A 13,433-nucleotide genomic window follows, 5' to 3' on the forward strand; every position below is an offset into this window, starting at 1 on the left:
TTGACATTACGGTAACGGCACTGTGTATGCTATAGGGGAAGGTTCCAATAAGTACCACTTTTATCAAATATGATCCTCACGCACTCGAATTTGGTTATGCCGTAAAATCTTTGTAGTATTGATTTTCACGTTCATTTAGCCGTCACGTCTTTGTCGTATAGGTATTCCTTGTCTAATTGCTCAGTGATAGTCTTTGTCGCAGTGATGTGTTTTGTCTACTTGCTCATTAATTCAAACTCTTCAGTTGTGATTAAGATTTGACGGTTCAATAAAATAGCGTGGGTAATGACCAATGAGAGAAAAGCGGGACCGAGTAGTACCAAACCGTAAAATTTTGGTGACTTGTGTAGTGATCTTTGGTCACGTCATGTGCCAGTTGTTTTTTACCATTTCGGTCATTTTATTGAGTTACGATCTTGGTTTCATTGTTTTTTTGCCCACCCGTTTGAGTTTGCCCTGAATAAACAGTGTGAACAATCAACTTAGTTTTGTTGACTCACGTTCGATTGTGCAAGGAAGGCAATTGCGTTCGAACAGTTAGAATCACGCCTGAAGAAATCAAAAGTATGTTAGCGACAAAACCGTTGTCGCTTGTAAGCTAGTGGACTGTGATTTTTATTCGGCGGCAGGTCAAATCAACAATGATTACCAAACTGCAATCTGAGCTACGTTTGTTTCTGAACGTGACACAAAACAAGACAAATCAGTCGAAACTGCCTTTACTAAGCGAAGATGAAGGGTTAGGAACAGAACCAAAGACGCAATGATAAGCCACGACACAATAAATGAACACAAATACACGAAACAGCGTTACACACTGGCACAATCACTCGCACACTTCCTCGCTAACTCGACCATTACTTCCTCATTCTACAGTAAGTCACCGTAACCTGCGTTCCAGTACAGGCCATTAGTACAAAGTAATTTCACTAAATTGAAGATAAAGTTGCGCGTCATTGCGTTCGCAACAAATTGAGCAGAAAATAAATTCACTTTTCAAACTGACTGTTTATGTTCCAAACGATAGATCGTACCTACCAATCACAAAGTGATGGTGGTCACATTTTCTTATTGGTTATTTATAGTGTTATATTATTGGGCGTGTGTGGCGTTGTCTTACTGGTTGATTGCCTTCCATACTTTTCTGTTTCAGTAGTCCAAATATTTCCTTTTACTATTTTTCTAGCCTTAGTGCTGGAATTTTTTACATTTTCAAAATTTTATTACAATTAATGAAGTTTACCATTCATTGAGATCTAATATATTATTTGTTTTGAATTTTATACTTATCAATGATCAATATTTTCAAAAACAATTTCCTTTATTGTATTACAATGAAGTTATGTGAAGTGTGGCAGCACTAACTTTGCAGAATGTATACCAACAATAGTGGCTTTTGTTTTAGATTATTCAATAACAATAACAACTATAGCAATGAACAACACCTTAATTAACAAAATGAAAACAACGAAAAATAAATAATGGAACAAATATAATACAAAATCACCACTCAAAAAAGGTATCATTAAATCGACTCAGACGTTGTAAACTACAAATCCTGTATGTTCAAAAACTGGAAGTGGTATCAGCGGACGCGACGGATGTTTCTTGATCAGTCTTCTTCATAGCATCATTTCTTGGTGAATTTATATCATTTTGAAAGCTCCGCAGGGCAGCTTGCAATGCAATCTTTCTGACTAATCACGTTCGTTGCCTCCATAATTCCCAAAATTTTACCCTGGCAGGCTTCTCTATCTTATACCAAAATTGACTAATCTTTGCGTCAGGTTTTGCGTAAATACACTTCAGTGATATAGTCTTCTTCCCCAAGCTTTGCTGTCGTAAACTGATGCAGCATTTCTTGAACCTGACGTTGCTCACGAAGTCTGCAAAAGTGTTTTGCCTGATTTTTGTACATGGCTATATATTGCGGAAATGCAATCGGACCTGGCAGAGGCTTCTTTGTCGTAGATGGCAGGGAAGCTTTTTTTCAGAACCGCCTTCTTCATTTTATAGGTGAGGTGCTCATATACCTGGCAGGTTTCAATGTGATGTTTTTCATTAATCACGGACGTGACTTCTAAATTCATTCACATAGCAGTCTTCTTTTCTCCATACTTAAATAAAATAATCGTTAATAACAAGGAATAGATTCTTAACATTGAGCACATACTTACGAACATTACCAATATTTCTTCTGCTGACCAGTGTATTTCAGCTTATATCCCCTTCCTTCGAAAACAAGGCGCATACTACCGCCACAATTTAGTACAAGACGTAGATCAGACATATCTTCCATCATGAGAATAAGGAACAGAAGAGAAAAAAACTTTCTGTTCTTGAAACTTGAAGTAGTGATCAAGGAAGTAATAAAAGGGATAACTCTGATGTGTTCACCATTCAGTGGAAATCAGCTCTTGACGGCGTGTTTTTTCTGTAGAGGTCAGCTGCGCAGCACAAAATTTCTTGTCGAACGCGCTCGAAACATGCATCTGCTTCACCAGTCATTATTCTATCAACATACTCCTCTTCTAACTGTAGCTTCAAGTTGAAGCTGATTCCCAATGAAATGCAATCAATTCGCTGAGATGCTCTTTAACGCCACCAAATGCGTTTTTGTGTTGCAGAATTCTACCAATGATGCACCTAGAGAGGAGCGCCAGCCTAAATCTGTGAACCTTTTCGTGATCTCTGTGACTGTGCTCTTCTCCGTTAACACGCTCCTATTTTCCCCAGGTTGCTGGTTCGAAACCAGCTTGAAGGACCAAAAATGTGATTTCGCGACTGTTTTTTGTATACCACGTTTCTGGTCAAAGTTTCAGCCGTCGTGTTCTATTTTAGCTCACTCAGCGCGTGCTTAAGCGGACCAAACTTACGGAGTAACAGACGTAGCTTCAACTCTGATACTTGATGCGACAAGCGCCCCACTTTGGCATAAACGGAAAGCGGAAGGAGGCACTTGATTGGTAGGTACCGCTAACTGCCGTTTTGAGCAGTTTCATTTTAAATTTACACAGCTCCAGTGTGATTTGTATCAACCATTGAATTTCCAAGGTATTTTTGCAGCAAGTTTGGAAAATTGGAGTGGTTTCGTTGTTGACCCTAGTTTTATGGCTGAATTTGACATAACATTGTGCGGAATGTTTTACCAAAAAAAATGCCCAGCAGAGATGGCTGGAAATTTCTTTGTCTTCGGCACTGCATTGTTTTATGATCGGATTAAGTGAATTATATATGTATGCGTTTTCTTTTCTTCATCTGAGTCAGGAATCGAAAAACGCAACCTCTGTCTTTTTCGTGTTATTATTTGGCTGTAGTGTGTTAATTTGTAGTTGACTTGCTATATAACAGGAAAAATAACAGCCGTATTAATCAGCAGTGAATGCTGCAATTTTCAAATCTACTGCTTGCAGCTGTTCATAGGCCAACTATTCTGTGTTGAGCAGCCCGAAAGCAATTTTCATAAATTTTCCATGAAAGGAAATTGTCCAAAGGAAAGCTCCTGAAAAAATCAAACGATTTAATAGTGTCGACCACAAGCTGTTGTAGTTTAAATGGGAGCGGGGTTATTTTTCACTCCCTTGGTAATTCCCAGGTTGAAAGAGCTCTCTCTAGCCGTGTATTATTTATGTAAACAAGGTTATGATTTGTAGGATGAATAGCAGTAGCGCAAGATACTCTTAATGTCTTATTGTGGGTAAACGTTCTTCCGTCTTTATACTATTTGTCATAACTACGTTTGAAACGACACATGTGAACGTGAATAAAGAATTCTATTCTTATAATTCAGATATCAGTAACCGCGTATTTCAAGGGATTCATTAACTATTTTTGCTTCCAAGAAAGCATTATACATATTGGCATATGTCTGTGATCTTGAAACGGCACGAATACCTGCGGTTCAGGGCTGTCTCTTGGACACGAGGGTAAACTGCTGATTTTTCCACTTCTTCTGAGCGGTACTCTGGAAAGTCGTTGCGCACGTTTTGAAAACTCGATACTACAAACTGAAATTAAAAGAACAATTAAAAATATAAATGCTGTTGGCCACCATTTTTCTTTTTATAGCAAAAGTTAATATGGGTGTTATTATGCTTGAAATGCTAGACGCTACGGATGATATCACATCCTTGCTGCAGTACCTCTGGCAGGTGGAATGCTGATGAAAGACTGCTATTTTTGGAATGTGCATAGCATTGTATTAGGGCCAGTAGTCACTTCATAGGTCCAGCAACGCGTGTAAAGTTTTGAACATTAACATGTGGAAAAACCGTCTTCGTCTCGCTGTTGAATTCACACGAGTCAGAACTTTTCACCTTTCTCAATTTTACGAACCGCCAAATAACATTTGGCATGCACTCCTTTCCCTCTAAAAACAATTGCTTATGAAATAGAATGCACAATCTATTCTGCAGAACAGTTTCACTACGCTGCTGAAACCATTTTGTTGCGCAGATTTTGTTTAGCAGTTCAATCTTAAAAATGACATACCACTTATCTATCAAATTTTGAGAAATCGTCTTGCAATCTTGCTCACTGTACAGTTATTTTTTTCTCCAGTCCCTTCAATCATTGTGGTTGATACTACTCTATGTCATCTCTGAGCAGCACTTTAATCTGACAATCTTAGCTGATGATATCAGATAGCTGATAATATAGTTCTGATTTCTGATAAGCAATAACTTCTTGAGCATTTTTATTATTTCAGTATTTAATTTTAATATTGTGTTGAATAAGATATGCATCACAAGTGTTTTCAATAAGCAACAACCGTACAATTAAGTTTTAAATTGAAATTTTAAAATTCACGTTTAAATAAACGTTTAAAATTACACACCAAGTATTGATAGCTTTCATAGAAATGTAATAATTACTTTGTTTAAACTGCTCAAAGTGAACAGTTGTTCATGGCGTACATTGTTCCAAAATGACAGAAATTGTTTGAAATATTTGACATGATATCACCAATGCAATTAGCAATCAAGACATTTGTTGGAAAGATTTCTGGTGAAGTTGAAGAAAAAAGTGGTTGAAGTCGTTATGAAGCTGCAAAATTATGGGCAAATGTGACTGTAGTATTTTTGATATTCAGCACCAGTGCATAAGTGTGGCGCAATTTGATATGTTTCTACTATCCAGCAATGAAAACGATTATGGAGATCGAAGTTGAAGAAAAAATCAATTTTAATCAATGGATGTTTTATTGGGTTACTTTTGGTTTGTTTGCCATTGGTGATTTTTTTGCTCACTTTATTGGCGACATTTTTCCATTTTATTGGTTGCTAAAATTAACTTTTTTCCTTTGGCTTTTCATGCAAAGCTGTCGTGGAGCTGAAAAATTGTATGTAAAGCTTGTTAAACTTAGCTGCGATCAACATACAACAGACAATCATATTGGAAATAAAACTGCCGACAAAGAATGATTATTCCTACTCATATTATTCTGTATTGTAATTCATTTTAACTTGTTATTACTTTAACTTGTAATACATAAACTTAAATTTGTGAAATTGATATTTATTTTATCTGTTCATTTAATAAAATTATAAATAAATAAAATATCACTAATTTTTTCTCAAATCATTTTATTGTAATCTGTAGACTACAATTATTTGAAAATAATAATTCATAATATTTATTAACAGTATTTTATTTCTAGCATTAAATTTTAATGATATTTGTTTAAGTGGAATTTTTTACTATGTCTATTCTTTCTTGTTTAATTCACAAATGTAAGTTTATGTTATCTACTGCAATATACTATGAATAAAGGCGAAAACTGTATTCGATTATGTGAATTAATCAGACAACTGATCGCTGAGCAGAGCAACTGAAATTACATTTAAAGCAATTAGAAAACACTAGCAACGATGATTTAGACGGATAAATGAAATAAATTTAGAAAATTAATGTCCACTTGAAGAATATACGAGTGAATACATTGGAAATTCTTGACTACCTCATCCGGTTAAGCTTACATAATCGGCTAGAAGCAACCTTTGCAAAACAGATTATTAGCTGCTTGAGATTAATTTTGACATGCCATGAAGTACCATCCACAATAAAATTTAATAGTTTATATGTATATTTCAGAAAGTTATACAACAAAATTTTCATCAAAAATAGCAAATAATTATTTAGCAAAAGAACAATCGTAGATAAATATTTATAGAATAAATAAAATTGGAAAAAGAATTTGACCAAAATGAAAACAAAATTTTTAACAGATTTAACAAACACAACACCTACAAACAAGAAATACTGTAAAAGGTTATAACTGCAGGGCAGAGCTGCATATGTGACCAGTTGTTAAGGTTCACATTATTAATTGCCAGTGGGATTGAAAAAATTGTATGAATGTTAATATGGTCTCTTTTTTGAATGCTCATTTAGAGGAATTCTTATTTAATCTTTTGGTAAAAAGGAGGTATCCTTCGCACACTGTAAGCATTCAGGTCCTGACCCCTTTTTGTTATGCACGTTAGACTGCATGACTTTCAACTACATAAACGCAGCGATCAATACGTTGATGTAGAGCAGCACGCATTGCGTTTATATTATGATATTTTCATGAGGCAGCGAGAATCGAACCCTATGAGTTCAGCACGTCAAGCTGTATGGCTTACCACCGTGCTACACGCTGCCCAACGGTTAATATCTTTCAATTCTTAATATAATTACGCAATGCATATTTACTACGAAACATTGCATTATTCATAAAATTTTACATATCCAATTTTAGTATTTATATTTTCTTGCATTGCTCTTATGTTCTTTTTAATTTTTGTGAATATTAAATTTTATCATTTTTATTTTTAATTCAACAGCAAATATTTTATAAAATTTGACAATTTTATTTTTTTAATGTTTTTTATCATTTTTTATCATGTTAACTGGACTTGTTAAAAATAGAATGTTTATTGTGACAATTATTTTTTAATCATTAGTTGAAAATGTTCACTTTACATTTAGCAAATATTTACCATCCCAGCTGTACGGAAGAAGCATAACAATGGGATGACCGATGTCAAAGTAACATTTGATTCTATTGTTATTATAGACAATTTAGACTGTATGAACAATTGTTAGAGCTTGTGTTAAAGAACTCCAATTCCTAGTGTTTGAAGTTAAACATTTTTGGCAGGAAAAATACTTCCCGCTTGGCAGAGTTTATTTAATATAAAAGCAGTAACAAGTACTGCCGGAAGAATTGGCGAAAGGCAAGTAAAACAGTACTGCTGGAAGAATATCTGCAGAATGATCGTTCTCCTTTGCATGTTTGTGATTCAGTAGATAAATTGTTTCTGTCTGTTTGTTGTATAGCCATTACCAGGGTGATTTCATTCTCAATTGTTACAAACAAGCTACACTAGTGAGCTACATACCAAAAAATTCGGAGCTTCCTATTGTTACAAATAAGGCTATTTCTTTTAGAATGTGGTAGAAATCGTTTAGAAAGTACTCTGAATCGAAAAGCGGAATATTTATATTTTGAATTTTGTTCGAGCATGTGAAAAAGGTTATTAGAGGCGCTTAGGGGCTCATACTGACACCTCATCGTGATAAGTCGACCAAAGAAAGATAAAAAAATGTTGTGAATTATGCTAGGTGCCGTGCTGCACAGAGCACGTCTACAAAATCTGTCGCAACTGTTATGACAAGCCAACCACCTTCACAAAGAAATAATTTGAAATTCATCAACATGTCTGTATCAAAAATTAATATTATTATAATAAAGTGTATAGAAGCTTAAAAGTAAAAATTCAGTGACATAAAAATTCATTGACATAAAAGGTGACAAACAGGCGTTTCGTAGTTGGGGTCATAAGACCAGATCCCAAAATCCAAATAAGTACATCGTCTGAAAAGACCATCTGGGGCATAATAGAGCGTACTGTTGCATCCTATGCAGCCGCATACCGCTGTTCTAAATATTCTCCTTCAGTGCGAGCATTTCAGGCATTTGTTCATGTTATTTCTTTTTAGCAATTTGTATCATTTCGTTTTTTCTTCTTAAAGAAATTTTATCATTTAAAAATATTTCATTTTTAGTTTTGATCAGCTGTTGATCAAGTTTTAAAATTTTTTTCAAAATGCTGAAAATGATAAGCAATATTTTGATTTAATATATTTTAACAATCAACAATTAATGAAAAGTGATTCGAAACTTTCAGTCATCTAATTTCCTGACCGAGATGTGATACATTTGTTCTCTCTATACAGATGTTCGATTTTACTAAATTTATTTCTGTTACATTCAACTGAAAACCCAGCTACTAATGCTTTTTAATTATTGCGCTATTGGTAGTGCAGCTGCTGGATAAAGCTGTTTATGTGACTGTTTTAAAAAGTGTCTTTCATTCTAAAGAATTAAATAGTACAAGCGCAAAAGAGCGTTGTCCGCTTACTAGACACAGTGCCGCTGATTCTGCGCTCGTTGAGGCTTCACTATTAGACACGTAGCAGCTGTAGAGCAGTGTACGTTCTGATTATATTTTGATATTGTCAATAGGATATTAGGGATCGAACCCTATTTTTCCTGCATAACAAGCTGTATTACGCTCAGTATACGATCCATAGCAGCTGTAGAGCAGCGTGCGTTGTGATTGTAACCTGATATTTTCAGGGGTCAGCAAGGATCGGACCCTATTTCTCCTGTACGATACTGGCAGGTATTGTGGGTATTGCTTTAAATCAAGTGTAACTGGAATAAAGAGCAGCTTCAGTAAAGTAAAATTGAAACCTGTTTACTTTTGATTAACAGTTATTTCTAAATGGAATGTTACGTCCATGGAATTTTTTAACAGTTGCATAATTTTTTATCTTTCAAATATTAATTTTAATCAGATACTTAATATTTTAAATTTATGTTTCATTTTGGAAAGTTTAATTATTCATGAAAACTATTCAAAATTTTAATTTTTTACATATGATTTGTTTATCATTTTAAATATTTTAATAATCAGCAATTTCTTCTACTACTTAATACTTTTTATTATACAACACTAAAGCAATACAATATGTGAAGAAAAATTGAGCCATTATAATAAAAAATGTATAATTTAGTTATTACTTATTATATTATACTAATTATAATTAGTATTATGATTTATCAATTAATAAAATCGGTTACACAACATAAAACCTAAATTAAATAACAGTAGAACATGTAATGCTGCACTGTGCTGCAGATTAATTACAGTACTATAGACAGTTTAAGAGGTTGAGCAGTTAAATATGCCCAAGTCATGGCCAAAGCTCTGTCCATTGTCGATATATTTGTCAGTATAGCCATTTGTCTGTGGTTTATTACATAATTTTTATCTGTTTGTATTAAATCAGATTAATCAGTTTCCGGATTGCATTTGCTGAGGTACTATTTTTATTGATTCTTGCTCTGCAGTAAAGATATATAGCGGTTTTAAAACTTTCTATGGTGTTTTCTGCTATTTTCCTCAGACGATTATTTATTCTAACATTTGCCTGAACAAGATCATCGTTGCTTTGATGTGTCACGTGCAACTGCTATGCTAAAGGCGATTCTAGTACAAGGAAAAGAAGAACAGCTGCCAATTTTTAGCGGCATCCAGTAACTGCATGTTTTTCTGATGCAGCAATTGTTGCATTATACAGAAAAAAGCATTGTTTTATAATCACACACAATTACTTGGAATCAGATAACCCAGATTTGTTTTTTTCTTTTTATCAGTTCTCTTGGGAGAAATGTAAGGTAAACACTAGCTGAGAATTAATATTAAAACGAATTTTTTACTTTACACAGTAGTTTACATATACGGTTTTCCCCAAAAGTAGGTAAATGCGCTTTTAAGATAGATTTTATATTTTTGTTTTCAGTGAAGAATAATAATACCGAAATGATAATATCACTACACCAGAGCGTAAAAAACTCATGCACAGAATTTTGGAAAAGTAATACCTTAAATAACTGCTCTAATGGTAGGATAAAGTCAAAGTTAGCATGAAGGTGGATTATAATTTATAAAACAAATTTGCCTTCCAAAGCTGCGATGCGATTTTTTCCTAAAGCAAACTCATCACAGCATGTTGACAATCAGCAAGAAGGAAGTGCTGTCAATTTTATGAAAACAGTTTTTTCAGTCAAAGATTCTGTTTGTTCATTTTTATGTGCTCTTTGTTTTTTGATGATTATCAGAAAGTAACGAAATCACTTTTGCGATAATTTTACCAACGCAACTGTTGTGCTGCCGTTTGTTTTCATAGTAGAAAAAAAATAACAGCTGCATGAATTAGAAATATAGAGATTAACAAGAGATATAAACTATCAAAAACGAGCAGCAGTGTTCTGCTTGTAATATATGCAACTACTTTTAGAGATGAAGTAAAATAGCAAAAAGAAAATTTAATGAAATTCATCCCTGAATGTTCTAGGCATTTGTATTCCCAATGCTATGCTTACTGGTCGAGTGTGTAACAAATTTCGACTAATGCTCATAAAAATACTTACGCTTATCTGCAACTTAATCGGTGCAAGTAACAAATTGCGATCTAAAAAATGTAAGTTTATTATATATTAGCCAAAAAATAGTAGGTTTTGTGTGAAAGTTTTTAGTAAAATTCTCAATTAAAAATACAACTGAAGCAGCTTTTGCAGAAAGCAAAAGTAATGTTGAAAACTTTTTCCGATGAAATTGCGATGGTTCATTTGCGTATCATGGTGGGGCAGACAAAGTGAATTATACAAATAAGACAAACTTTGATATTATCCGATAGGACACAAATGATAAATAAAGCAAATTATAAACATTTGACATGCTTTAATTGTTGTTCATAATGACTCTGTTCTTGTTCATCACAAAGATAGGTTTTAATTTATGCAAATTTGATGTAAAAATGCTACGCAAACACTGATTTGGCTGACTAACAGCTTCAAGATGAAAAATATCTCTAGTCTGTAATATCATAACAAATAAAGCAATGCACATTTGTATTCATTAAAATAGAAAAAATTGTGGCAGATCAATAAATCAGAATATTAAATAGTAGCTTTCTTGATTATAATCTACGAGATCATTGTGCTACATGAAAGAAACTTTCCTATCCTTATTAACTCAATAACGTGTAACATCAACAAATGCAAAAAAATAAGAGATGCGCTTTTTAATGCCGATTATTATTAAAAGACCGAATTAGTCTAACGTCAAAAAAATTGCAGCTAAAATATCTTAGAAATAGCTCAACTTTATTTAAATTTCAATATAAACCAAAGTGAAAGTACTGAAATTAATTTTTAAATGTTAGATTTTAAGTAAAGAAATTCTTAAAAGTGTAAAAATTACAAATTTTTTCATTAATATGGCTAGTAAAAATTCAAACTTCCATATTCCCAAAAGAAGCACCGGATAAGAAAAATAATAAAATAATTTAATATTTCTTCCGAAATATTAACTTGTTAGATTTATTAAAAATTTGCAAATTATTTAAATTTTGATCGATTCACATTTCATTATATATCAAATTCTTTTGCCAAACATTAACTATTTGAAATGTATCTTTGAATATGAACTAAAACAGAATTTATTGTGGCAATATTAATGTAGCTTTTCAATTAAGCCAGCAATATTTTTTTATAATTTTCAAAATTGTTATTCAGTCTGAAAAAAAATTTATTAATTTAATTTCATAATTAAAAATAAATAAAATTTTCAATTTGCTCCTCCCTATTTGTACAACTTTCTTGTAAAATTGAAATTTTTTCATTCTAATTACTCAGAGTTACTTTAAACGTTTTAAATTAAAAAAATTCACTTAACATTTGTTTTCCATCGTTATTTGAACATCATTTCTGAAATGAAGCTCAAAATCCAAGATCTTTGCTAATTTTTCAAAGCTGGATTATATTTCTTTTCAAAGGAAAAAGCAAAGCTTATAATATCGTCGCTCGTATAGTTTTTCAGCTGCCATAAAGCACAACAAAAGTGTAACACAATCTCATTTTAACTGACGTATTGATTTCAGCGCGTTATGATTTCTCAATGCATTTCTCGTATATTATTATTCTGTTTACATGATGAGGAAACTCGCTGTTTGTGAGCAAAATATATAATAATTAATGGTTGTTCAAAAGTAGCATATATATAATTATTTAATTTTCAAGAAATAAAAACAATTCCAATCATTAGATTGCTTAGAATAGAATTGAACGTTGAAATTCATGCTGTTTTTAAAATAATTTAAAAAAAAATTCAGTGTTAATATAAGTCATATATATATATATATATATATGTATTGATTATTTTGACGTTTACTATCAAGAAAACAAAAGAATAATTAATATAATTTGTAGTGGAGTAAATTTAAGAAAAATAAATTAAGATAATTTTTTTAATTTAAATTTTACTTTTAGCTGGTTGCTCTCTTAGCAGGGTTTCAGTAAACGTCGTCGCTAGTTGGTCAGATATTTTTATTGATCAAACTTGAAATTGATGAGTGAATTCAGCAACCAGGTGGCGCTTTGGTTCAACATCTCGCTTGATTTGAGCCCGTCCGTGTGTTTGGTTTAAACGATCGCCGTCAGTTGAACATAAAAGTCAGCTTTAATAAAGCAGTCCGTTTTGGCAGTTTCGCTTTGAAGTGAAAACGGAAGAAGAGAGCAAATAAGAATAAAAATACGAATAAGAAGACGCCAGAACGCGTGATGTGCTGGACGGTTTTGTTGCTCACGTTGGCCGTTCGAGCGGTTCCATCATCGCCAACGGTTCCACCCCAAGTTGAAGTTCCCGAGCTGGGATCACTGACTGACAAGGAGAACCGATCGAGCTTTGTGCTCGTGGAACGGCTGTCGAACGACGAACGTCAACTGTTCGCCCAAAATGGAACCCGCTGGGCACGCATCCTGACCTTGTCGAATTCGACCAAGCCCGGCGTGACGTTGGTAGTGTCGGCGGATATTGGTCTGGTGGTCAAGAGCATCCTGAGCACCGACAGCCAACTGCTCGACTGTGACATCCTTGACGACGAGCACGAGCAACAACTGTTGGACCAATTCCAAGCGGACATTGGCCGCGTGTTGTCCGAAAGCCACTTCGAATTTCACTGGCTCAACGAGACCGACTACTCGGCTGGCATAAGTCTGCTGCAGGCGATGGACGTGTACCAGCAGAAGCAGAACTGCCTCGAACTGCATGCCTCGCACAATCGAACCCGTGCCAAGAGAGCGTTCGTCTCGTCGGGCACCAAATGGTGCGGCATTGGAACCACGGCCATCTCCAGAAACGACCTCGGCTATTATGCCGGTGTGGATGCGTGCTGTTTGCACCACGACCAGTGCGCGTTCACGATCAACCCCCAATCCACTAAATACGGTCTGAAGAACAATCGTTTCTACACGATCAGCCTCTGTGATTGCGACGATCGGTAAGCATACTTATTATATTTTATGTTTTTTTTTTGAA

General features: G+C 34.0%; 2 protein-coding genes across 2 annotated transcripts; one reads left to right on the forward strand and one right to left on the reverse strand.

Annotated features, from left to right (window-relative positions):
* Positions 1-1,783: 1,783 nt before the first annotated feature.
* On the reverse strand, positions 1,784-2,290 carry Tsp_01781 (glutamate--tRNA ligase). The gene is made up of 3 exons (XM_003377518.1): positions 2,206-2,290; positions 1,948-2,080; positions 1,784-1,886 (listed from the first exon to the last, which is right to left on the reverse strand). The coding sequence occupies exons 1-3, from the start codon at positions 2,288-2,290 to the stop codon at positions 1,784-1,786; spliced, it is 321 nt and encodes a 106-aa protein (XP_003377566.1).
* Positions 2,291-6,474: 4,184 nt separating this feature from the next.
* Tsp_01780 (hypothetical protein) lies at positions 6,475-9,090 on the forward strand. The gene is made up of 7 exons (XM_003377519.1): positions 6,475-6,650; positions 7,609-7,708; positions 7,795-7,971; positions 8,314-8,459; positions 8,513-8,602; positions 8,627-8,672; positions 9,067-9,090. Exons 1-7 carry the CDS (start codon positions 6,475-6,477, stop codon positions 9,088-9,090), a joined length of 759 nt encoding a protein of 252 aa, XP_003377567.1.
* The last annotated feature ends 4,343 nt before the right edge of the window (positions 9,091-13,433 follow it).

Source organism: Trichinella spiralis, assembly GCF_000181795.1.
Source record: "Trichinella spiralis strain ISS 195 chromosome Unknown Scfld4, whole genome shotgun sequence".
NCBI lineage: Eukaryota > Metazoa > Nematoda > Enoplea > Trichinellida > Trichinellidae > Trichinella > Trichinella spiralis.